At 42.9% G+C, this 27,495-nt stretch overlaps 1 protein-coding gene across 1 annotated transcript in view; it reads left to right on the forward strand.

Annotated features, from left to right (window-relative positions):
* The window catches only part of samd1b (sterile alpha motif domain containing 1b), a 121,661-nt gene that overhangs the window by 92,817 nt on the left and 1,349 nt on the right, over positions 1 to 27,495 (forward strand). The window contains exons 4-5 of the mRNA XM_080879948.1: positions 24,036 to 24,084; positions 24,167 to 24,278. Of these exons, the coding sequence (XP_080736074.1) occupies positions 24,036 to 24,084; positions 24,167 to 24,278 (161 nt within the window). The remainder of the gene's footprint in view (positions 1 to 24,035; positions 24,085 to 24,166; positions 24,279 to 27,495) is intronic.

The following is a 27,495-nucleotide window of genomic DNA, read 5'->3' on the forward strand; positions in this document are numbered from 1 at the left end:
AATAGGGCCTTCGCACTGTCAGTGCTCGGGCCCTAATTAAAGCTGCAAGCAGCGTTATGAGGGCCCTCGCACCCCCGGCACGTCGAGCCACTGCCAACACCTCAAACCGGCACGTCCGATGTGATGTCACATTGATGGATTTCATGCTTTTAACCACCAGCTAACATTTCATCTTATTCAACCAGGATTATAGTCATGCCACTAGGTGGCGCTCTAACCATTATTGACAAATAGCATAACAAACATTTCCAAGCTCGAGTCTCATCACACCTGCGACCTTTGGGAGAGATTGGACATTTTGTTTTTAGTGACAGCAGATTACTGCTTTTTGCGAGTGATTGAAACTCTACGTGCCGCCATGACCACCCCGTTTCCCTGAACGGAAAAAGCTTCGCAATTTAACATCACAAAGGTCTTTAGATTCTACACACTGAAGAATGCTTCAATATGATGAAATCCCTTGGAGGAGTTCGTCAAAGTATGAGTCCTGAAAAGGGGGGAAAATGTCATCAAAATTACACATTAATTTTAAAATGGCTGACTTCCTGTTGGATTTGGGATATTGCGCCAAGAGACTTTTTTGTACATCTTGATATCTTACACAAGCTTACCAAGTGTCAGACTCATAGATGAAACACAGAGCAGGGGCTGATGTTTTGAAATATTGTAGGGGGCGCTGTGGAGCCATTTTGCGCTATTCAAGGAAAATGGTTACATAACAACAATGCCTTCATCCATTTGGAGGTGTGTGCCAAATTTCAAGCCTCTATAAACTTTCCAAGCCCCTCAAAAGCCACTTCATCTTTCATGATGAACCGCGTTGCCACCAGGGTGCGCCGTTCAGTTTAAAGTCACAATTTTTGCACTGAAGCATCACGAGGGACTGATGGTGATATTCACCGCTTTTGAGGTGGCCACGATCAACCTGTGAAAATCAGTACAACAAAGTTAAAGCCATGACATTTCCTGTTGCCACTAGGTGGCGCTGTCCGTATTTCCGACAATGGGCACATCAATCTGTTCAGGGTGGGTCTGACATCATGCCTGTAAAGTCTGGTACTGATCAGACTGGATTTCATTGAGTTATACTAATTTGTTTCTTCATGGCGTGACATCAAAGTTCGCCAAGCCGCTGGGGTCACACCCTTTTGCGAAAAGTCACAGTTTTCACTGTAACCCAAGACCAACTCCTTAAGGCTTTCCTGGAGAAATTTGAGGCTGCAGATGTCACCCATCACTATACTGTACCCCAAAGTGTAAAACATGACATTTCCTGTTCCCACTAGGTGGCGCTGTCCTTGATGTCAAATATGGCAGTTGAAATATGTTCAGGGGTGGAGCCTTATCATATGTGTGCTCTTTGGTCCAGATCGGAACATGTATGACAGAATGAGAGGCAATAAGATTTTCATGGCGAGTCATCAAAATTCGCCATGGCGCCACGGCCTCATACTATTGTGAAAACTCAAAAGCTCCGCAATTTAACATGGCACAAGGGTGTAGTTGACACTGTCCAAATTTGAAGTTTATAGGACCAAATCCCAAGGAGGAGTTCGTTAAAGTACAAGGCATGGAAACGGTAAAATCAGAGCCAAAATGTCACCTTCAATCCAAAATGGCGGACTTCCTGTTGGGTTTGCGTCAATGGGCCCACTGACTTTTTTGTTTGTCTTGGCATGATACACATGTGTGCCAAATTTCATACATGTAGCCCAAACGATGTGGTCGTAGGGCTGCATTTAACAAGGCATAGGTGGCGCTGTAGAGCCATTTCCCAGTGCTCATATGTAAAACCATTAAAATACAAAATTTTTCACCAGACCTGGCATGTGTGCAAAATTTCATGAGTTTTTGAGCATGTTTAGGCCCTCAAAAAGGCCCTTGTTTGGGGTGAATAATAATAATAATAATAATTAAAGCTGCAAGCAGCGTTATGAGGGCCCTCGCACCCCCGGCGTGTCGAGCCATGCCCAACACCTGAAACCAGCATGTCCGATCTGATGTCACATTGATGGAATTCATGCATTTAACCACCAGTTAACATTTCATTTGGTTCAACCATGAGTATAGTCGTCCCACTAGGTGGCTCTCTAACCATTATAGACAAAGGGCATAACAAACATTTCCGAGCTCGAGTCTCATCACGCCTGTGACCTTTGGGAGAGATTGGACTTTGTGTCTTTGAGTGACAGCATATTACTGCTTTTTGGCGAGTGATTGAAACTCCACGTGCCGCCATGACCACCCCGTTTCCTTGAACGTAAAAAGCTTCGCAATTTAACATCACAAAGGTCTTTAGATTCCACACACTGGAGAATGGTTCAATATGATGAAATCCCTTGGAGGAGTTCGTCAAAGTATGAAGCCTGAAAAGAGGGGAAAATGTTGCCAAAATTACACATTAATTTTAAAATGGCTGACTTCCTGTTGGATTTGGGATATTGCTCCAAGAGACTTTTTTGTACATCTTGATATCTCCTATAAGCCTACCAGGTTTCAGATTCATACATAAAACACAGAGCAGGGGCTGTGGTTTTGAAATTTTGTAGGGGGCGCTGTGGAGCAATTTCGCGCTATTCAATGAAAATGATCACATGCCAACAAAGCCTTCATCCATTTGGAGGTGTGTGCCAAATTTCAAGCCTCTATAAACTTGCCAAGACCCTCAAAAGCCACTTCATCTTTCATGTTGAACAGCGTTGCCACCAGGGTGCGCCGTTCAGTTTAAACTCACAATTTTTGCACTGAAGCATCACGAGGGACTGATGGTGATATTCACCGCTTTTGAGGTGGCCAAGATGAACCTGTGAAAATCAGTACAACAAAATTAAAGCCATGACATTTCCTGTTGCCACTAGGTGGCGCTGTCCGTATTTCCGACAATGGGCACATCAATCTGTTCAGGGCGGGTCTGACATCATGCCTGTAAAGTCTGGTACTGATCAGACTGGATTTCATTGAGTTATACTAATTTGTTTCTTCATGGCGTGACATCAAAGTTCGCCATGCTGCTGGGGTCACACCCTTTCGCGAAAACTCACAGTTTTCACTGTAACCCAAGACCAACTCCTTAAGGCTTTCCTGGAGAAATTTGAGGCTGCAGATGTCACCCTTCACTATACTGTACCCCAAAGTGTAAAACATGACATTTCCTGTTCCCACTAGGTGGCGCTGTCCTTGAGGTCAAATATGGCAGTTGAAATATGTTCAGGGGTGGAGCCTTATCATATGTGTGCTCTTTGGTCCAGATTGGAACATGTATGACAGAATGAGAGGCAATAAGATTTTCATGGCGAGTCATCGAAATTCGCCATGGCGCCACGGCCTCATAGTATTGTGAAAACTCAAAAGCTCCGCAATTTAACATGGCACAAGGGTGTAGTTGACACTGTCCAAATTTGAAGCTTATACGACCAAATCCCAAGGAGGAGTTCGTTAAAGTACAAGGCATGGAAACGGTAAAATCAGAGCCAAAATGTCACCTTCAATCCAAAATGGCGGACTTCCTGTTGGGTTTGCGTCAATGGGCCCACAGACTTTTTTGTTCGTCTTGGCATGATACACATGTGTGCCAAATTTCATACATGTAGCTGAAACGATGTGGTCGTAGGGCTGCATTTAACAAGGCATAGGTGGCGCTCTAGAGCCATTTCCCAGTGCTCATATGTAAAACCATTAAAATACGTAAATTTTCACCAGACCTGACGCGTGCGCAAAATTTCCAGAGTTTTCGAGCATGTTTAGGCCCTCAAAAGGCCGATTCATTTGCCGAAATAATAATAATAATAATAATAAACAGAGCAATTACAATAGGGCCTTCGCACTGTCAGTGCTCGGGCCCTAATAATAATAATAATAATAATAATAATAAGAAACGGAGCAGATACAATAGGGCCTTCGCACTGTCAGTGCTCGGGCCCTAATAAGAAACGGAGCAGATACAATAGGGCCTTCGCACTCTCGGTGCTCGGGCCCTAATAATAATAATTAAAGCTGCAAGCAGCGTTATGAGGGCCCTCGCACCCCCGGCGTGTCGAGCCACGCCCAACACCTGAAACCAGCACGTCCGATCTGATGTCACATTGATGGAATTCATGCATTTAACCACCAGCTAACATTTCATCTCATTCAGTCATCATTATAGTCGTCCCACTAGGTGGCGCTCTAACCATTATAGACAAAGGGAATAACAAACATTTCCGAGCTCGAGTCTCATCACGCCTGCGACCTTTGGGAGAGATTGGACTTTGTGTCTTTGAGTGACAGCATATTACTGCTTTTTGGCCAGTGATTGAAACTCCACGTGCCGCCATGACCACCCCGTTTCCTTGAACGTAAAAAGCTTCGCAATTTAACATCACAAAGGTCTTTAGATTCCACACACTGGAGAATGGTTCAATATGATGAAATCCCTTGGAGGAGTTCGTCAAAGTATGAAGCCTGAAAAGAGGGGAAAATGTCGCCAAAATTACACATTAATTTTAAAATGGCTGACTTCCTGTTGGATTTGGGATATTGCTCCAAGAGACTTTTTTGTACATCTTGATATCTCCTATAAGCTTAGCAGGTTTCAGACTCATACATAAAACACAGAGCAGGGGCTGATATTTTGAAATATTGTAGGGGGCGCTGTGGAGCCATTTCGCGCTATTCAATGAAAATGATCACATGACAGCAAAGCCTTCATCACATTGGAGGTGTGTGCCAAATTTAAAGCCTCTATAAACTTTCCAAGCCCCTCAAAAGCCACTTCATCTTTCATGTTGAACCGTGTTGCCACCAGGGTGCGCCGTTCAGTTTAAAGTCACAATTTTTGCACTGAAGCATCACGAGGGACTGATGGTGATATTCACCGCTTTTGAGGTGGCCACGATGAACCTGTGAAAATCAGTACAACAAAATTAAAGCCATGACATTTCCTGTTGCCACTAGGTGGCGCTGTCCGTATTTCCGACAATGGGCACATCAATCTGTTCAGGGCGGGTCTGACATCATGCCTGTAAAGTCTGGTACTGATCAGACTGGATTTCATTGAGTTATACTAATTTGTTTCTTCATGGCGTGACATCAAAGTTCGCCATGCTGCTGGGGTCACACCCTTTCGCGAAAACTCACAGTTTTCACTGTAACCCAAGACCAACTCCTTAAGGCTTTTCTGGAGAAATTTGAGGCTGCAGATGTCACCCATCACTATACTGTACCCCAAAGTGTAAAACATAACATTTCCTGTTCCCACTAGGTGGCGCTGTCCTTGAGGTCAAATATGGCAGTTGAAATATGTTCAGGGGTGGAGCCTTATCATATGTGTTCACTTTGGTCAAGGTCAGAAAATGTATGACAAAATGAGAGGCAATAAGATTTTCATGGCGAGTCATCGAAATTCGCCATGGCGCCACGGCCTCATAGTATTGTGAAAACTCAAAAGCTCCGCAATTTAACATGGCACAAGGGTGTAGTTGACACTGACCAAATATGAAGGTTATGAAATCAAACCCCAAGGAGGAGTTCGCAAAAGTTCGAGGCATGGAAATGGCAAAATTAGAGCCAAAATGTCACCTTCTCTTCCAAATGGCGGACTTCCTGTTGGGTTTGCGTCAATGGGCCCACTGACTTTTTTGTTCGTCTTGGCATGATACACATGTGTGCCAAATTTCATACATGTAGCTCAAACCATGTGGTCGTAGGGCTGCATTTAACAAGGCATAGGTGGCGCTCTAGAGCCATTTCCCAGTGCTCATATGTAAAACCATTAAAATACAAAATTTTTCACCAGACCTGGCATGTGTGCAAAATTTCATGAGTTTTTGAGCATGTTTAGGCCCTCAAAAAGGCCCTTGTTTCGCCTGAATAATAATAATAATAATAATAATTAAAGCTGCAAGCAGCGTTATGAGGGCCCTCGCACCCCCGGCGCGTCGAGCCACGCCCAACACCTACAACCAGCACCTCCAATCTGATGTCACATTGATGAAATTCATGCATTTAACCACCAGCTAACATTTCAACTCATTCATTCATGATTAGCTAGTCGTTCCACTAGGTGGCACTCTAACCATTATGTACAAATGGCATAACAAACACTTCCGAACTCGAGTCTCATTATGCCTGCGACCTTTGGGTGAGATTGGACATTGTGTTTTTGAGTAACAGCAGATTATTGCGTTTTGGCGAGTGATTGAGAGTCTACGTGCCGCCATAACCACCCCGTTTCCTTGAACGTAAAAAGCTTCGCAATTTAACATCACAAAGGTCTTTAGATTCCACACACTGGAGAATGGTTCAATATGATGAAATCCCTTGGAGGAGTTCGTCAAAGTATGAAGCCTGAAAAGAGGGGAAAATGTCGCCAAAATTACACATTAATTTTAAAATGGCTGACTTCCTGTTGGATTTGGGATATTGCTCCAGGAGACTTTTTTGTACATCTTGATATTTTCCATAAGCTTACCAGGTTTCAGACTCATAGATGAAACACAGAGCTGGGGCTGACTTTTTGAAATTTTGTAGGGGGCGCTGTGGAGCAATTTCGCGCTATTCAATGAAAATGATCACATAACAACAAAGCCTACATCCATTTGGAGGTGTGTGCCAAATTTCAAGCCTCTATAAACTTTCCAAGCCCCTCAAAAGCCACTTCATCTTTCATGGTGAACCGCGTTGCCACCAGGGTGCGCCGTTCAGTTTAAAGTCACAATTTTTGCACTGAAGCATCACGAGGGACTGATGTTGATATTCACCGCTTTTGAGGTGGCCACGATGAACCTGTGAAAATCAGTACAACAAAATTAAAGCCATGACATTTCCTGTTGCCACTAGGTGGCGCTGTCCGTATTTCCGACAATGGGCACATCAATCTGTTCAGGGTGGGTCTGACATCATGCCTGTAAAGTCTGGTACTGATCAGACTGGATTTCATTGAGTTATACTAATTTCTTTCTTCATGGCGTGACATCAAAGTTCGCCATGCTGCTGGGGTCACACCCTTTCGCGAAAAGTCACAGTTTTCACTGTAACCCAAGACCAACTCCTTAAGGCTTTCCTGGAGAAATTTGAGGCTGCAGATGTCACCCATCACAATACTGTACCCCAAAGTGTAAAACATGACATTTCCTGTTCCCACTAGGTGGCGCTGTCCCTGATGTAAAATATGGCAGTTGAAATATGTTCAGGGGTGGAGCCTTATCATATGTGTTCACTTTGGTCAAGGTCAGAAAATCTATGACAGAATGAGAGGCAATAAGATTTTCATGGCGAGTCATCGAAATTCGCCGTGGCGCCACGGCCTCATGGTATTGTGAAAACTCAAAAGCTCCGCAATTTAACATGGCACAAGGGTGTAGTTGGCACTGACCAAATATGAAGGTTATGAAATCAAACCCCAAGGAGGAGTTCGTTAAATTTCGAGGCATGGAAACGGTAAAATCAGAGCCAAAATGTCACATTCAATCCAAAATGGCGGACTTCCTGTTGGGTTTAGGACATTGCCATAATAGACTTTTTTGTTCGACTCTGAACGTTATATAGGTGTACCGACTTTCAAACATGTAGGTGATACCCATACCGGGGGCTCGCATTTTTCATTTTTCTAGGTGGCGCTACTTAGTTAATTTTCCCTGGCCATGTCTGAGAACATTAAAATACGTAAATTTTCACCAGACCTGACGCGTGTGCAAAATTTCATGAGTTTTCGAGCATGTTTAGGTCCTCAAAAGGCCGATTCATTTGCCGAAATAATAATAATAATAATAATAATAATAATAATAAACGGAGCAATTACAATAGGGCCTTCGCACTGTCAGTGCTCGGGCCCTAATAATAATAATAATAATAATAATAATAAGAAACGGAGCAGATACAATAGGGCCTTCGCACTCTCGGTGCTCGGGCCCTAATAATAATAAGAAACGGAGCAGATACAATAGGGCCTTCGCACTCTCAGTGCTCGGGCCCTAATAATAATAATAATAATAAACAGAGCAATTACAATAGGGCCTTCGCACTATCAGTGCTCGGGCCCTAATAATAATAATAATAATTAAAGCTGCAAGCAGCGTTATGAGGGCCCTCGCACCCCCGGCGTGTCGAGCCATGCCCAACCCCTGAAACCAGCACGTCCGATCTGATGTCACATTGATGGAATTCATGCATTTAACCACCAGTTAACATTTCATTTGGTTCAACCATGAGTATAGTCGTCCCACTAGGTGGCGCTCTAACCATTATAGACAAAGGGCATAACAAACATTTCCGAGCTCGAGTCTCATCACGCCTGCGACCTTTGGGAGAGATTGGACTTTGTGTCTTTGAGTGACAGCAGATTACTGCTTTTTGGCCAGTGATTGAAACTCCACGTGCCGCCATGACCACCCCGTTTCCTTGAACGTAAAAAGCTTCGCAATTTAACATCACAAAGGTCTTTAGATTCCACACACTGGAGAATGGTTCAATATGATGAAATCCCTTGGAGGAGTTCGTCAAAGTATGAAGCCTGAAAAGAGGGGAAAATGTCGCCAAAATTACACATTAATTTTAAAATGGCTGACTTTCTGTTGGATTTGGGATATTGCTCCAAGAGACTTTTTTGTACATCTTGATATTTTCCATAAGCTTACCAGGTTTCAGACTCATAGATGAAACACAGAGCAGGGGCTGTTGTTTTGAAATTTTGTAGGGGGCGCTGTGGAGCAATTTCGAGCTATTCAATGAAAATGATCACATGACAACAAAGCCTACATCCATTTGGAGGTGTGTGCCAAATTTCAAGCCTCTATAAACTTTCCAAGTCCCTCAAAAGCCACTTCATCTTTCATGGTGAACCGCGTTGCCACCAGGGTGCGCCGTTCAGTTTAAAGTCACAATTTTTGCACTGAAGCATCACGAGGGACTGATGTTGATATTCACCGCTTTTGAGGTGGCCACGATGAACCTGTGAAAATCAGTACAACAAAATTAAAGCCATGACATTTCCTGTTGCCACTAGGTGGCGCTGTCCGTATTCCCGACAATGGGCACATCAATCTGTTCAGGGTGGGTCTGACATCATGCCTGTAAAGTCTGGTACTGAACAGACTGGATTTCATTGAGTTATACTAATTTGTTTCTTCATGGCGTGACATCAAAGTTCGCCATGCTGCTGGGGTCACACCCTTTTGCGAAAAGTCACAGTTTTCACTGTAACCCAAGACCAACTCCTTAAGGCTTTCCTGGAGAAATTTGAGGCTGCAGGTGTCACCCATCACAATACTGTACCCCAAAGTGTAAAACATGACATTTCCTGTTCCCACTAGGTGGCGCTGTCCTTGATGTCAAATATGGCAGTTGAAATATGTTCAGGGGTGGAGTCTTATCATATGTGTTCACTTTGGTCAAGGTCAGAAAATGTATGACAAAATGAGAGGCAATAAGATTTTCATGGCGAGTCATCGAAATTCGCCATGGCGCCACGGCGTCACCGTATTATGAAAACTCAAAAGCTCCGCAATTTAACATGGCACAAGGGTGTAGTTGACACTGACCAAATATGAAGGTTATGAAATCAAACCCCAAGGAGGAGTTCGCAAAAGTTCGAGGCATGGAAATGGCAAAATTAGAGCCAAAATGTCACCTTCTCTTCCAAATGGCGGACTTCCTGTTGGGTTTGCGTCAATGGGCCCACTGACTTTTTTGTTCGTCTTGGCATGATACACATGTGTGCCAAATTTCATACATGTAGCTCAAACGATGTGGTCGTAGGGCTGCATTTAACAAGGCATAGGTGGCGCTCTAGAGCCATTTCCCAGTGCTCATATGTAAAACCATTAAAATACAAAATTTTTCACCAGACCTGGCATGTGTGCAAAATTTCATGAGTTTTTGAGCATGTTTAGGCCCTCAAAAAGGCCCTTGTTTCGCCTGAATAATAATAATAATAATTAAAGCTGCAAGCAGCGTTATGAGGGCCCTCGCACCCTGGCGTGTCGAGCCATGCCCAACACCTAAAACCAGCACGTCCGATGTGATGTCACATTGATGGATTCATGCATTTAACCACCAGCTAACATTTCATCTCATTGAACCATGATTATAGTCGTCCCACTAGGTGGCGCTCTAACCATTACTGACAAATGGCATAACAAACATTTCCGAGCTCGAGTCTCATCACACCTGCGACGTTTGGGAGAGATTGGACATTGTGTTTTTGAGTGACAGCAGATTACTGCTTTTTGGCGAGTGATTGAAACTCCATGTGCCGCCATGACAACCCCGTTTCCCTGAATGTAAAAAGCTTCGCAATTTAACATCACAAAGGTCTTTAGATTCCACAAACTTCAGATCGGTCCAATCTGATGAAATCCCTTGGAGGAGTTCGTCAAAGTATGAAGCCTGAAAAGAGGGGAAAATGTCGCCAAAATTACACATTAATTTTAAAATGGCTGACTTCCTGTTGGATTTGGGATATTGCTCCAAGAGACTTTTTTGTACATCTTGTTATCTCCTATAAGCTTACCAGGTTTCAGACTCATACATAAAACACAGAGCTGGGGCTGATGTTTTGAAATATTGTAGGGGGCGCTGTGGAGCCATTTCGCGCTATTCAATGAAAATGATCACATGACAACAAAGCCTTCATCACATTGGAGGTGTGTGCCAAATTTCAAGCCTCTATAAACTTGCCAAGACCCTCAAAAGCCACTTCATCTTTCATGGTGAACAGCGTTGCCACCAGGGTGCGCCGTTCAGTTTAAAGTCACAATTTTTGCACTGAAACATCACGAGGGACTGATGTTGATATTCACCGCTTTTGAGGTGGCCACGATGAACCTGTGAAAATCAGTACAACAAAGTGTAAGACATGACATTTCCTGTTCCCACTAGGTGGCGCTCTTCATATTCCTGACAATGGGCACATCAATCTGTTCAGGGCGGGTCTGACATCACGCCTGTAAAGTCTGGTACTGATCAGACTGGATTTCATTGAGTTATACTAATTTGTTTCTTCATGGCGAGACATCAAAGTTCGCCATGCTGCTGGGGTCACACCCTTTCGCGAAAACCCACAGTTTTCACTGTACCCCAAGACCAACTCCTTAAGGCTTTCCTGGAGAAATATGAGGCTGCAGATGTCACCCATCACAATACTGTACCCCAAAGTGTAAAACATGACATTTCCTGTTCCCACTAGGTGGCGCTGGCCCTTATGTCAAATATGGCACTTGAAATATGTTCAGGGGTGGAGCCTTATCATATGTGTGCTCTTTGGTCAAGGTCAGAAAATGTATGACAAAATGAGAGGCAATAAGATTTTGATGGCGAGTCATCGAAATTCGCCATGGCGCCACGGCCTCATAGTATTGTGAAAACTCAAAAGCTCCGCAATTTAACATGGCACAAGGGTGTAGTTGACACTGACCAAATATGAAGGTTATGAAATCAAACCCCAAGGAGGAGTTCGCAAAAGTTCGAGGCATGGAAATGGCAAAATTAGAGCCAAAATGTCACCTTCTCTTCCAAATGGCGGACTTCCTGTTGGGTTTGCGTCAATGGGCCCACAGACTTTTTTGTTCGTCTTGGCATGATACACATGTGTGCCAAATTTCATACATGTAGCTCAAACGATGTGGTCGTAGGGCTGCATTTAACAAGGCATAGGTGGCGCTGTAGAGCCATTTCCCAGTGCTCATATATAAAACCATTAAAATACAAAATTTTTCACCAGACCTGGCATGTGTGCAAAATTTCATGAGTTTTTGAGCATGTTTAGGCCCTCAAAAAGGCCCTTGTTTTGCCTGAATAATAATAATAATAATAATAATAATAATAAGAAACGGAGCAGATACAATAGGGCCTTCGCACTCTCAGTGCTCGGGCCCTAATAATAATAATAATAATAATAATAATAATAATAATAATAATTAAAGCTGCAAGCAGCATTATGAGGGCCCTCGCACCCCATCGCGTCGAGCTACGCCCAACACCTACAACCAGCACCTCCGATCTGATGTCACATTAATGACATTCATGCATTCAACCACCAGCTAACATTTCATCTCATTCAATCATGATTATAGTCGTCCCACTAGGTGGCGCTCTAACCATTACTGACAAATGGCATAACAAACATTTCCGAGCTCGAGTCTCATCACGCCTGCGACCTTTGGGACATATTGGACATTTTGATTTTGAGTGACAGCAGATTACTGCTTTTTGGCGAGTGACTGAAACTCCACATGCCGCCATGACCACCCCGTTTCCCTGAACGTAAAAACCTTCGCAAATTAACATCACAAAGGTCTTTAGATTCCACACACTGGAGATTGGTTCAATATGATGAAATCCCTTGGAGGAGTTCGTCAAAGAACGGTGGCTGGAAAGAGGGGAAAATGTCACAAAAATTACACATTAATTTTAAAATGGCTGACTTCCTGTTGGATTTGGGATATTGCTCCAAGAGACTTTTTTGTACATCTTGATATCTCCTATAAGCTTACCAGGTTTCAGACTCATACATAAAACACAGAGCTGGGGCTGATGTTTTGAAATTTTGTAGGGGGCGCTGTGGAGCCATTTTGCGGAATTCAATGAAAATGATCACATAACAACAAAGCATTCATCACAATGGAGGTGTGCGCCAAATTTCAAGCCTCTATAAACTTTCCAAGCCCCTCAAAAGCCACTTCATTTTTCATGGTGAACAGCGTTGCCACCAGGGTGCGCCGTTCAGTTTAAAGTCACAATTTTTGCACTAAAGCATCATCAAGGACTGATGGTGATATTCACCGCTTTTGAGGTGGCCACGATGAACCTGTGAAAATCAGTACAACAAAGTTAAAGCCATGACATTTCCTGTTGCCACTAGGTGGCGCTGTCCGTATTTCCGACAATGGGCATATCAATCTGTTCAGGGCGGGTCTGACATCATGCCTGTAAAGTCTGGTACTGATCAGACTGGATTTCATTGAGTTATACTAATTTGTTTCTTCATGGCGTGACATCAAAGTTCGCCATGCTGCTGGGGTCACACCCTTTCGTGAAAAGTCACAGTTTTCACTGTAACCCAAGACCAACTCCTTAAGGCTTTCCTGGAGAAATTTGAGGCTGCAGATGTCACCCATCACAATACTGTACCCCAAAGTGTAAAACATGACATTTCCTGTTCCCACTAGGTGGCGCTGTCCCTGGTGTCAAATATGGCAGTTGAAATATGTTCAGGGGTGGAGCCTTATCATATGTCTTCACTTTGGTCAAGGTCAGAAAATGTATGACAAAATGAGAGGCAATAAGATTTTCATGGCGAGTCATCGAAATTCGCCATGGCGCCACGGCCTCATAGTATTGTGAAAACTCAAAAGCTCCGCAATTTAACATGGCACAAGGGTGTAGTTGACACTGTCCAAATTTGAAGGTTATGAAATGAAACCCCAAGGAGGAGTTCGCAAAAGTTCGAGGCATGGAAATGGCAAAATTAGAGCCAAAATGTCACCTTCTCTTCCAAATGGCGGACTTCCTGTTGGGTTTAGGACATTGCCATAATAGACTTTTTTGTTCAACTCTGAACGTTATATAGGTGTACCGACTTTCAAACTTATAGGTCATACCCATACCGGGGGCTCGCGTTTTTCATTTTTCTAGGTGGCGCTACTGAGCTAATTTTCCCTGGCCATGTCTGAGAACATTAAAATACGTAAATTTTCACCAGACCTGACGCGTGTGCAAAATTTCATGAGTTTTCGAGCATGTTTAGGCCCTCAAACGGCCAATTCATTTGCCGAAATAATAATAATAATAATAATTAAAGCTGCAAGCAGCGTTATGAGGGCCCTCGCACCCCATCGCGTCGAGCTACGCCCAACACCTACAACCAGCACGTCCGATCTGATGTCACATTGATGAAATTCATGCATTCAACCACCAGCTAACATTTCATCTCATTCAACCATGATTATAGTCGTCCCACTAGGTGGCGCTCTAACCATTACTGACAAATGGCATAACAAACATTTCCCAGCTCGAGTCTCATCACGCCTGCGACCTTTGGGACATATTGGACATTTTGATTTTGAGTGACAGCAGATTACTGCTTTTTGGCGAGTGACTGAAACTCCACGTGCCGCCATGACCACCCGTTTCCCTGAACGTAAAAAGCTTCGCAATTTAACATCACAAAGGTCTTTAGATTCCACACACTGGAGATTGGTTCAATATGATGAAATCCCTTGGAGGAGTTCGTCAAAGAACGGTGGCTGGAAAGAGGGGAAAATGTCACAAAAATTACACATTAATTTTAAAATGGCTGACTTCCTGTTGGATTTGGGATATTGCTCCAAGAGACTTTTTTGTACATCTTGATATCTCCTATAAGCTTACCAGGTTTCAGACTCATACATAAAACACAGAGCTGGGGCTGATGTTTTGAAATTTTGTAGGGGGCGCTGTGGAGCCATTTTGCGCTATTCAATGAAAATGATCACATAACAACAAAGCATTCATCACAATGGAGGTGTGCGCCAAATTTCAAGCCTCTATAAACTTTCCAAGCCCCTCAAAAGCCACTTCATTTTTCATGGTGAACAGCGTTGCCACCAGGGTGCGCCGTTCAGTTTAAAGTCACAATTTTTGCACTAAAGCATCATCAAGGACTGATGGTGATATTCACCGCTTTTGAGGTGGCCACGATGAACCTGTGAAAATCAGTACAACAAAATTAAAGCCATGACATTTCCTGTTGCCACTAGGTGGCGCTGTCCGTATTTCCGACAATGGGCACATCAATCTGTTCAGGGCGGGTCTGACATCATGCCTGTAAAGTCTGGTACTGATCAGACTGGATTTCATTGAGTTATACTAATTTGTTTCTTCATGGCGTGACATCAAAGTTCGCCATGCTGCTGGGGTCACACCCTTTGGCGAAAACTCACAGTTTACACTGTAACCCAAGACCAACTCCTTAAGGCTTTCCTGGAGAAATTTGAGGCTGCAGATGTCACCCATCACTATACTGTACCCCAAAGTGTAAAACATGACATTTCCTGTTCCCACTAGGTGGCGCTGTCCTTGATGTCAAATATGGCAGTTGAAATATGTTCAGGGGTGGAGCCTTATCATATGTGTTCACTTTGGTCAAGGTCAGAAAATGTATGACAAAATGAGAGGCAATAAGATTTTCATGGCGAGTCATCGAAATTCGCCGTGGCGACACGGCCTCATGGTATTGTGAAAACTCAAAAGCTCCGCAATTTAACATGGCACAAGGGTGTAGTTGGCACTGACCAAATATGAAGGTTATGAAATCAAACCCCAAGGAGGAGTTCGTTAAAGTTCGAGGCATGGAAACGGTAAAATCAGAGCCAAAATGTCACCTTCAATCCAAAATGGCGGACTTCCTGTTGGGTTTAGGACATTGCCATAATATACTTTTTTGTTCGACTCTGAACGTTATATAGGTGTGCCGACTTTCAAACATGTAGGTCATACCCATATCGGGGGCTCGCGTTTTTCATTTTTCTAGGTGGCGCTACTGAGCTAATTTTCCCTGGCCATGTCTGGGAACATTAAAATACGTAAATTTTCACCAGACCTGACGCGTGTGCAAAATTTCATGAGTTTTCGAGCATGTTTAGGCCCTCAAACGGCCAATTCATTTGCCGAAATAATAATAATAATAATAATAATAATAATAAACAGAGCAATTACAATAGGGCCTTCGCACTGTCAGTGCTCGGGCCCTAATTAAAGCTGCAAGCAGCGTTATGAGGGCCCTCGCACCCCCGGCGCGTCGAGCCACGCCCAACACCTAAAACCAGCACGTCCGATCTGATGTCACATTGATGGAATTCATGCATTTAACCACCAGCTAACATTTCAACTCATTCATTCATGATTAGTTAGTCGTTCCACTAGGTGGCGCTCTAACCATTATGTACAAATGGCATAACAAACACTTCCAAGCTCGAGTCTCATCACACCTGAGACGTTTGGGAGAGATTGGACATTGTGTTTTTGAGTGACAGCAGATTACTGCTTTTTGGCGAGTGATTCAAACTCTAAGTGCCGCCATAACCACCCCGTTTCCCTGGACGTAAAAAGCTTCGCAATTTAACATCACAAAGGTCTTTAGATTCCACAAACTGCAGATCGGTCCAATCTGATGAAATCCCTTGGAGGAGTTCGTCAAAGAAGGGTGCCTGAAAAGAGGGGAAAATGTTGCCAAAATTGCACATTAATTTTGAAATGGCTGACTTCCTGTTGGATTTGGGATATTGCTCCAAGAGACTTTTTTGTACATCTTGATATCTCCTATAAGCTTACCAGGTTTCAGATTCATACATAAAACACAGAGCTGGGGCTGTGGTTTTGAAATTTTGTAGGGGGCGCTGTGGAGCCATTTTGGGATATTCAATGAAAATGATCACATGCCAACAAAGCCTTCGTCACATTGGAGGTGTGTGCCAAATTTCAAGCCTCTATAAACTTGCCAAGACCCTCAAAAGCCACTTCATCTTTCATCGTGAACAGCGTTACCACCAGGGTGCGCCGTTCAGTTTAAAGTCACAATTTTTGCACTGAAGCATCACGAGGGACTGATGGTGATATTCACCGCTTTTGAGGTGGCCACGATGAACCTGTGAAAATCAGTACAACAAAATTAAAGCCATGACATTTCCTGTTGCCACTAGGTGGCGCTGTCCGTATTTCCGACAATGGGCACATCAATCTGTTCAGGGCGCGTCTGACATCATGCCTGTAAAGTCTGGTACTGATCAGACTGGATTTCATTGAGTTATACTAATTTGTTTCTTCATGGCGTGACATCAAAGTTCGCCATGCTGCTGGGGTCACACCCTTTGGCGAAAACTCACAGTTTTCACTGTAACCCAAGACCAACTCCTTAAGGCTTTCCTGAAGAAATTTGAGGCTGCAGATGTCACCCATCACTATACTGTACCCCAAAGTGTAAAACATGACATTTCCTGTTCCCACTAGGTGGCGCTGTCCCTGGTGTCAAATATGGCAGTTGAAATATGTTCAGGGGTGCAGCCTTATCATATGTGTTCACTTTGGTCAAGGTCAGAAAATGTATGACAAAATGAGAGGCAATAAGATTTTCATGGCGAGTCATCGAAATTCGCCGTGGCGCCACGGCCTCATAGTATTGTGAAAACTCAAAAGCTCCGCAATTTAACATGGCCCAGGTGTGTAGTTGACACTGACCAAAGATGAAGCTTATACGACCAAATCCCAAGGAGGAGTTCGCAAAAGTTCGAGGCATGGAAACGGCAAAATTAGAGCCAAAATGTCACCTTCTCTTCCAAATGGCGGACTTCCTGTTGGGTTTGCGTCAATGGGCCCACAGACTTTTTTGTTCGTCTTGGCATGATACACATGTGTGCCAAATTTCATACATGTAGCACAAACGATGTGGTCGTAGGGCTGCATTTTACAAGGCATAGGTGGCGCTGTAGAGCCATTTCCCAGTGCTCATATGTAAAACCATTAAAATACAAAATTTTTCACCAGACCTGGCATGTGTGCAAAATTTCATGAGTTTTTGAGCATGTTTAGGCCCTCAAAAAGGCCCTTGTTTCGCCTGAATAATAATAATAATAATAATAATAATAATAATAATAATAATAATAATAATAATAATAATAATAATAAGAAACGGAGCAGATACAATAGGGCCTTCGCACTCTCGGTGCTCGGGCCCTAATAATTAAAGCTGCAAGCAGCGTTATGAGGGCCCGAGCACCCCCGGCGCGTCGAGCCACGCCCAACACCTAAAACCACCACGTCCGATCGATGTCACATTGATGGAATTCATGCATTTAACCACCAGCTAACATTTCAGCTCATTCATTCATGATTAGCTAGTCGTTCCACTAGGTGGCGCTCTAACCATTATGTACAAATGGCATAACAAACATTTCCGAACTCGAGTCTCATTATGCCTGCGACCTTTGGGTGAGATTGGACATTGTGTTTTTGAGTAACAGCAGATTACTGCGTTTTGGCGAGTGATTGAGAGTCTACGTGCCGCCATGACCACCCCGTTTCCTTGAATGTAAAAAGCTTCGCAATTTAACATCACAAAGGTCTTTAGATTCCACACACTGGAGAATGGTTCAATATGATGAAATCCCTTGGAGGAGTTCGTCAAAGTATGAAGCCTGAAAAGAGGGGAAAATGTCGCCAAAATTGCACATTAATTTTAAAATGGCTGACTTCCTGTTGGATTTGGGATATTGCTCCAAGAGACTTTTTTGTACATCTCGATATTTTCCATAAGCTTACCAGGTTTCAGACTCATAGATGAAACACAGAGCAGGGGCTGTTGTTTTGAAATTTTGTAGGGGGCGCTGTGGAGCAATTTCGCGCTATTCAATGAAAATGATCACATGACAACAAAGCCTTCATCCATTTGGAGGTGTGGGCCAAATTTCAAGCCTCTATAAACTTGCAAGCCCCTCAAAAGCCACTTCATCTTTCATGTTGAACAGCGTTGCCACCAGGGTGCGCCGTTCAGTTTAAAGTCACAATTTTTGCACTGAAGCATCACGAGGGACTGATGTTGATATTCACCGCTTTTGAGGTGGCCACGATGAACCTGTGAAAATCAGTACAACAAAATTAAAGCCATGACATTTCCTGTTGCCACTAGGTGGCGCTGTACGTATTCCCGACAATGGGCACATCAATCTGTTCAGGGCGGGTCTGACATCATGCCTGTAAAGTCTGGTACTGAACAGACTGGATTTCATTGAGTTATACTAATTTGTTTCTTCATGGCGTGACATCAAAGTTCGCCATGCTGCTGGGGTCACACCCTTTTGCGAAAAGTCACAGTTTTCACTGTAACCCAAGACCAACTCCTTAAGGCTTTCCTGGAGAAATTTGAGGCTGCAGGTGTCACCCATCACTATACTGTACCCCAAAGTGTAAAACATGACATTTCCTGTTCCCACTAGGTGGCGCTGTCCCTGGTGTCAAATATGGCAGTTGAAATATGTTCAGGGGTGGAGCCTTATCATATGTGTTCACTTTGGTCAAGGTCAGAAAATGTATGACAAAATGAGAGGCAATAAGATTTTGATGGCGAGTCATCGAAATTCGCCATGGCGCCACGGCCTCATAGTATTGTGAAAACTCAAAAGCTCCGCAATTTAACATGGCACAAGGGTGTAGTTGACACTGTCCAAATTTGAAGCTTATAGGACCAAATCCCAAGGAGGAGTTCGTTAAAGTTCGAGGCATGGAAACGGTAAAATCAGAGCCAAAATGTCACCTTCAATCCAAAATGGCGGACTTCCTGTTGGGTTTAGGACATTGCCATAATAGACTTTTTTGTTCGACTCTGAAAGTTATATAGGTGTACCGACTTTCAAACATGTAGGTCATACCCATACCGGGGGCTCGCGTTTTTCATTTTTCTAGGTGGCGCTACTGAGCTAATTTTCCCTGGCCATGTCTGGGAACATTAAAATACGTAAATTTTCACCAGACCTGACGCGTGTGCAAAATTTCATGAGTTTTCGAGCATGTTTAGGCCCTCAAACGGCCAATTCATTTGCCGAAATAATAATAATAATAATAATAATAATTAAAGCTGCAAGCAGCGTTATGAGGGCCCTCGCACCCCGGCGTGTCGAGCCACGCCCAACACCTAAAACCAGCACGTCCGATGTGATGTCACATTGATGGAATTCATGCATTTAACCACCAGCTAACAATTCAACTCATTCATTCATGATTAGTTAGTCGTTCCACTAGGTGGCGCTCTAACCATTATGTACAAATGGCATAACAAACACTTCCAAGCTCGAGTCTCATCACACCTGAGACGTTTGGGAGAGATTGGACATTGTGTTTTTGAGTGACAGCAGATTACTGCTTTTTGGCGAGTGATTCAAACTCTAAGTGCCACCATAACCACCCCGTTTCCCTGAACGGAAAAAGCTTCGCAATTTAACATCACAAAGGTCTTTAGATTCCACACACTGGAGAATGGTTCAATATGATGAAATCCCTTGGAGGAGTTCGTCAAAGTATGAAGCCTGAAAAGAGGGGAAAATGTCGCCAAAATTACACATTAATTTTAAAATGGCTGACTTCCTGTTGGATTTGGGATATTGCTCCAAGAGACTTTTTTGTACATCTTGATATTTTCCATAAGCTTACCAGGTTTCAGACTCATAGATGAAACACAGAGCTGGGGCTGATGTTTTGAAATTTTGTAGGGGGCGCTGTGGAGCAATTTCGCGCTATTCAATGAAAATGATCACATGACAACAAAGCCTACATCCATTTGGAGGTGTGTGCCAAATTTCAAGCCTCTATAAACTTTCCAAGCCCCTCAAAAGCCACTTCATCTTTCATGGTGAACCGCGTTGCCACCAGGGTGCGCCGTTCAGTTTAAAGTCACAATTTTTGCACTGAAGCATCACGAGGGACTGATGGTGATATTCACCGCTTTTGAGGTGGCCAAGATGAATCTGTGAAAATCAGTACAACAAAATTAAAGCCATGACATTTCCTGTTGCCACTAGGTGGCGCTGTCCGTATTTCCGACAATGGGCACATCAATCTGTTCAGGGCGGGTCTGACATCATGCCTGTAAAGTCTGGTACTGATCAGACTGGATTTCATTGAGTTATACTAATTTGTTTCTTCATGGCGTGACATTAAAGTTCGCCACGCCGCTGGGGTCACACCCTTTTGCGAAAAGTCACAGTTTTCACTGTAACCCAAGACCAACTCCTTAAGGCTTTTCTGGAGAAATTTGAGGCTGCAGATGTCACCCATCACTATACTGTACCCCAAAGTGTAAAACATGACATTTCCTGTTCCCACTAGGTGGCGCTGTCCCTTATGTCAAATATGGCAGTTGAAATATGTTCAGGGGTGGAGCCTTATCATATGTGTGCTCTTTGGTCAAGGTCAGAAAATGTATGACAAAATGAGAGGCAATAAGATTTTCATGGCGAGTCATCGAAATTCGCCATGGCGCCACGGCCTCATAGTATTGTGAAAACTCAAAAGCTCCGCAATTTAACATGGCACAAGGGTGTAGTTGACACTGTCCAAATTTGAAGCTTATAGGACCAAATCCCAAGGAGGAGTTCGTTAAAGTTCGAGGCATGGAAACGGTAAAATCAGAGCCAAAATGTCACCTTCAATCCAAAATGGCGGACTTCCTGTTGGGTTTAGGACATTGCCATAATAGACTTTTTTGTTCGACTCTGAAAGTTATATAGGTGTACCGACTTTCAAACATGTAGGTCATACCCATACCGGGGGCTCGCGTTTTTCATTTTTCTAGGTGGCGCTACTGAGCTAATTTTCCCTGGCCATGTCTGAGAACATTAAAATACGTAAATTTTCACCAGACCTGACGCGTGTGCAAAATTTCATGAGTTTTCGAGCATGTTTAGGCCCTCAAACGGCCAATTCATTTGCCGAAATAATAATAATAATAATAATAATAAACAGAGCAATTACAATAGGGCCTTCGCACTGTCAGTGCTCGGGCCCTAATAAACAGAGCAATTACAATAGGGCCTTCGCACTGTCAGTGCTCGGGCCCTAATAATAATTAAAGCTGCAAGCAGCGTTATGAGGGCCCTCGCACCCCCGGCGCGTCGAGCCACGCCCAACACCTAAAACCAGCACGTCCGATCTGATGTCACATTGATGGAATTCATGCATTTAACCACCAGCTAACATTTCAACTCATTCATTCATGATTAGTTAGTCGTTCCACTAGGTGGCGCTCTAACCATTATGTACAAATGGCATAACAAACACTTCCGAGCTCGAGTCTAATCACACCTGAGACGTTTGGGAGAGATTGGACTTTGTGTTTTTGAGTGACAGCAGATTACTGCTTTTTGGCGAGTGATTCAAACTCTAAGTGCCGCCATAACCACCCCGTTTCCCTGGACGTAAAAAGCTTCGCAATTTAACATCACAAAGGTCTTTAGATTCCACACACTGGAGAATGGTTCAATATGATGAAATCCCTTGGAGGAGTTCGTCAAAGTATGAAGCCTGAAAAGAGGGGAAAATGTTGCCAAAATTGCACATTAATTTTAAAATGGCTGACTTCCTGTTGGATTTGGGATATTGCTCCAAGAGACTTTTTTGTACATCTTGATATCTCCTATAAGCCTACCAGGTTTCAGATTCATACATAAACCACAGAGCAGGGGCTGATATTTTGAAATATTGTAGGGGGCGCTGTGGAGCCATTTTGCGCTATTCAATGAAAGTGATGACATGACAACAAAGTCTTCATCACATTGGAGGCGTGGGCCAAATTTCAAGCCTCTATAAACTTTCCAAGCCCCTCAAAAGCCACTTCATCTTTCATGGTGGACCGCGTTGCCACCAGGGTGCGCCGTTCAGTTTAAAGTCACAATTTCTGCACTGAAGCATCATGAGGGACTGATGGTGATATTCACCGCTTTTGAGGTGGCCACGATGAACCTGTGAAAATCAGAACAACAAAATTAAAGCCATGACATTTCCTGTTGCCACTAGGTGGCGCTGTCCGTATTTCCGACAATGGGCACATCAATCTGTTCAGGGCGGGTCTGACATCATGCCTGTAAAGTCTGGTACTGATCAGACTGGATTTCATTGAGTTATACTAATTTGTTTCTTCATGGCGTGACATCAAAGTTCGCCACGCCACTGGGGTCACACCCTTTGGCGAAAAGTCACAGTTTTCACTGTAACCCAAGACCAACTCCTTAAGGCTTTCCTGGAGAAATTTGAGGCTGCAGATGTCACCCTTCACTATACTGTACCCCAAAGTGTAAAACATGACATTTCCTGTTCCCACTAGGTGGCGCTGTCCTTGATGTCAAATATGGCAGTTGAAATATGTTCAGGGGTGGAGCCTTATCATATGTGTGCTCTTTGGTCCAGATCGGAACATGTATGACAGAATGAGAGGCAATAAGATTTTCATGGCGAGTCATCGAAATTCGCCATGGCGCCACGGCCTCATAGTATTGTGAAAACTCAAAAGCTCCGCAATTTAACATGGCACAAGGGTGTAGTTGACACTGTCCAAATTTGAAGGTTATGAAATGAAACCCCAAGGAGGAGTTCGCAAAAGTTCGAGGCATGGAAATGGCAAAATTAGAGCCAAAATGTCACCTTCTCTTCCAAATGGCGGACTTCCTGTTGGGTTTGCGTCAATGGGCCCACAGACTTTTTTGTTCGTCTTGGCATGATACACATGTGTGCCAAATTTCATACATGTAGCTCAAACGATGTGGTCGTAGGGCTGCATTTAACAAGGCATAGGTGGCGCTGTAGAGCCATTTCCCAGTGCTCATATGTAAAACCATTAAAATACAAAATTTTTCACCAGACCTGGCATGTGTGCAAAATTTCATGAGTTTTTGAGCATGTTTAGGCCCTCAAAAAGGCCCTTGTTTCGCCTGAATAATAATAATAATAATAATAATAATAAGAAACGGAGCAGATACAATAGGGCCTTCGCACTCTCAGTGCTCGGGCCCTAATAATAAGAAACGGAGCAGATACAATAGGGCCTTCGCACTCTCGGTGCTCGGGCCCTAATAAGAAACGGAGCAGATACAATAGGGCCTTCGCACTCTCGGTGCTCGGGCCCTAATTACAGAGTTTTGTTGGTTAAAGTAATGAGAGATTCAGTATGTGGAAGCATCCATTTATCTCCAGGAGGCTTTTCTATGCTTTCAAAAGTCGGGCAGAAAAATCCTATTACAAAAGGTGTCTAAGGCAGACTTCAGTTCTCCACCAGGGTGACTCATCAGCTTTGTCAAACCCCCCCCCCCCCCCCCCCCCCCCCCCCCCCCCAGTCCACTTCATACCTTTGCACATCATCATTTTTACTCCCACAGCAGATGGTCTCAATGTCCCACTGTGGTTTTGTCATGATGCATCTTCATGCTGCTAGCTCCTCTTGTCCTTCATTTTAGGCGGAGGTCATATGACTCTCTCTGTATTGCTCTGACACTCCCTCTTTGCATTTAATTTAACCCCTGTCTTTCTTTCCTGTCCATGCACAGAATCAGACACAGCATGATGAAATAAACCACAGCTCCTCAGACTTTAACAGTGAGTTTCGTTTCATTGATAATCTCAAACTGAGTGCATGTTCGGGTTTCACGACAAGGAATCATACTTGCCTCCTTCGTAGATTTGGAGTGCAAGACAGAGGTCGGTGTGTCGTCCTGCCTGCTAACACCCACAGCCTCCCCGAGAGACTCCAGCCGATCTGAAGAACGAGGGATAACCATTAGCAGTGGAGTGTGAGTACAGTAGAGATGTTGCAGATGCTGATGCATGCATGCACACAAGCGTTAGAAAACTATGAACAAAAGTCAACAGCTTCTTTGTGTGAAATTCTGACGATACATAGCAATATATATGTTAAAAATATCAATTTGGTGCTGATACAGATTTTATTTCTGCTTTGCTTTTTGGGCATTTGCTCCCTTTTAAAAAAATTGCTTTTATGCTAGCAAAACAAAGAATTCAGAATTCAAATGTTCATCAAACTGTCTTTCAATGCAAACATTTTCTCTCTTTTCTGAGTTTTCCTGCCCACTCTCCTCACTGTCCTGCCAAGTAAAAAAAAAGAAAGAAAACAGACTGAAACTAAAACCCACACACTCACATTTACACCTCCCATTATTCTCTTTACAGGCTCTGTCTTGTCTTGCAGTTTCTTGAAATACTTTGGAGTGATGTGTTGTCCTTCTCTGTATGCTGTCATTTTCTTCAAAACAATAAAAAACAATCAAACTCAAACAAGAAAACTATTCCTAAAACTAAAAACTGTTTAGATAAAATAAAAAAGATGAATTACAAAACTTTAATAACTCTGCAACAGATTTCTCACTGCAGTCCTGCACAGACCAGTTTGCATTGTAACATTTGACTGATTAAAATTAAATAAATAAAATTGAGTTTATTTCATATTTTGATCAATTTTAGATAGACATTAACACATATTGTTTTCTTGGTGATGCTCTGCTGAGCCAATTCTGCCGGATGATTTACTTCTTGTTTGTTTTGAAGCCTTTTTTTTTTTTCAGATAAGGTCATGTGATGAAGAAAGTATGCCCTGATTCTATTGCAAGGTTTAAAATATCAGGATACTTTAAAAAGACACCTGGTCTTTAGCAGGTTCTAAAATTAGAACGTCAGATGAGCTACAAAACATGACATATTATACTGTGTTGTTATTTATACAATTTATAACTAAATACAGAAGCAGTGTGTAGAAAACTAAGTAAACCTTGATAGGAATTAACAGGGTAAGAGGCAGCCAAATGCACTCGATTAACTAATCATCAGAAGGCGTGACTTCCTCTATAAAAGCAGATTTTTAGCAGTTTGCTGGTCTGGAGCATTCAGGTGTGTGTTAACACAGTGCAAAAGAAGAAACACAGCAGCAATGATCTTGGTGAAGCAATTGCTCCTGCCCATCAATACAGAAAGGGTTATAAGACCATTTCCAAACATTTTAAAGTCCATCATTCTGCACTGAGAAGGATTATTCACAAGTGGAAAACATTCAAGACAGCCGTCCATCTTCCCAGCTTGTTTCTGCTTTTTCTTGTTGTGTACATATTATTTATTAATGCTATTTGCAGTCAACTTTAGTACAATCTTAGTTTTATATTTTTAGGATTTTTTTTTTTTGCTTTTTTTGCACTACCTCTCATTATAAGACCTTCACTATGGGCCTCTGGTACTTTTCCTTTGAAAATGTTGTTTTTATTGTATAATATACTATGTTTTTTTTCTTTTTCTTGCTGCTGTAACACAGCAGTTTCCTTTGCAGGATCATAAAATATCTATTTGTCTGTCTGTGTAGATGTACCAGTAAATTCCTTCCATGCTTAGACCCTTCAATGCTTAGAGAAATTGCAAAAAACCCAAGAACTCCGTCTCACATTTTACAGGCCTCAGTCAGCATGTTTAATGTTAAATTCATTACAAGTCAATTAGAACAAGACTGACATGCGTGGATTGTTTGGAAGGGTTGTCAGGAGAAAGCCTCTTCTTGCTAAAAGAGAACATGGCAGCGCAGCTTAGGTTTGCAAAGTTGCATCTGGAAAAATGACGAATCTAAACTGGAGATGTTTTGCCGTAATGTTCAGTGTCACATTTAGAAAAAACCAAACAGCGTATGAACACAGACACCTCAGACCAGCTGTCAGTACGGTGGTCGAGGGGTGATGAATTGGGCTTGGTTTGCAGCCACAGGACCTGGATATCTGTCAGTCATTGAGTTGAGCACGAACTCCTCTGTATACCAAAGTATTCTTGAGTGAAACATGAGAATAGAATAGAATAGAATAGAATAGAATAGCCTTTATTGTCATTGTACAGAGTACAACAAAATTGGAGTGCCACTCCCTTGGTGCAAGTTTCAATAATAAATATAAATGTAAAATATAAAAAGTACAAAAAAAACAATCGTAAGTACTCAAACAATAGTATGTACAATATATACAGGATAGCAGCATTAATATAATGACAGTATGAATAGCAGCATAATATAATGACAGTGACGGTATGGAATAGGTTCAATTGTTTTTGTGCTTATTTACTACGGTGATAGCTCTGGGAAAGAAGCTATCCCTGAATCTGTTTGTCCTGGTTTTATGTGACCTGTACCGTCGGCCTGACGGTAATAGTTCAAACAGTTGATTGCTGGGGTGAGAGTGGTCCTTGATGATATTGCCAGCTCTGCTGAGGTACCGAGAGTTTGCTGTGACCTCCAGGCTGGGCAGAGAGCAGCCAGTGATCTTCTGGGCTGTGTTGATGACCCTCTGCAGTACTTTCCTGTCTGCAGCTGAGCACCCTGCATACCATGATGTTATCCCGTACGTTAGGATGCTCTCCTAAAAGGAGACTTTCTGTTTGACAGACAAAGCTTGTCCCAAATTGGATCTTGCAACAGGACAATGATCAATGAGAACAGCAGCAAATCTACAAAAAATGGCTAAAAACAGAAAAGGAAGGTGCTCCAATTGCCCACTGAAAGTTTAGACCTCAACCTGATTGAAATGCTGTGGTGGGACCTTAAGAGAGCTGTGCATAAACAACTCCCCTCATTGAACTGAAGCAACGTTGTAAAGAAGAGCTGGCTAAAATTGTTTGACAGTGATGTGGCAGAGGTGGTTCTACAAGGTGACATTTATTATAATATATAAAAACCCTGAAACTCAAGGATGGTGTACTTTCATTTTCACATTATTTTTCATGTGAAGAACATCCTACATTTGTTTAGTGTCATATTTGATATTTGCCCATATTTGATGGACTCTTTTCAGCCAATATGGATGTGACCACCCATAAATTAAAACTAAACAATTGTACTTAACCTGTGAGATCTTAGCTTCAATCTGCAGACAGGACACAAAAAAGTTATAATATTTTAACAGTTGTGTGAGTTTAATTTCAACCTTAATATCCAACTAATCACCACCAAGCACTTAATCACAGGATATT

Source organism: Rhamphochromis sp. 'chilingali' (assembly GCF_963969265.1).
Source record: "Rhamphochromis sp. 'chilingali' genome assembly, chromosome: 4".
Taxonomy (NCBI): domain Eukaryota; kingdom Metazoa; phylum Chordata; class Actinopteri; order Cichliformes; family Cichlidae; genus Rhamphochromis; species Rhamphochromis sp. 'chilingali'.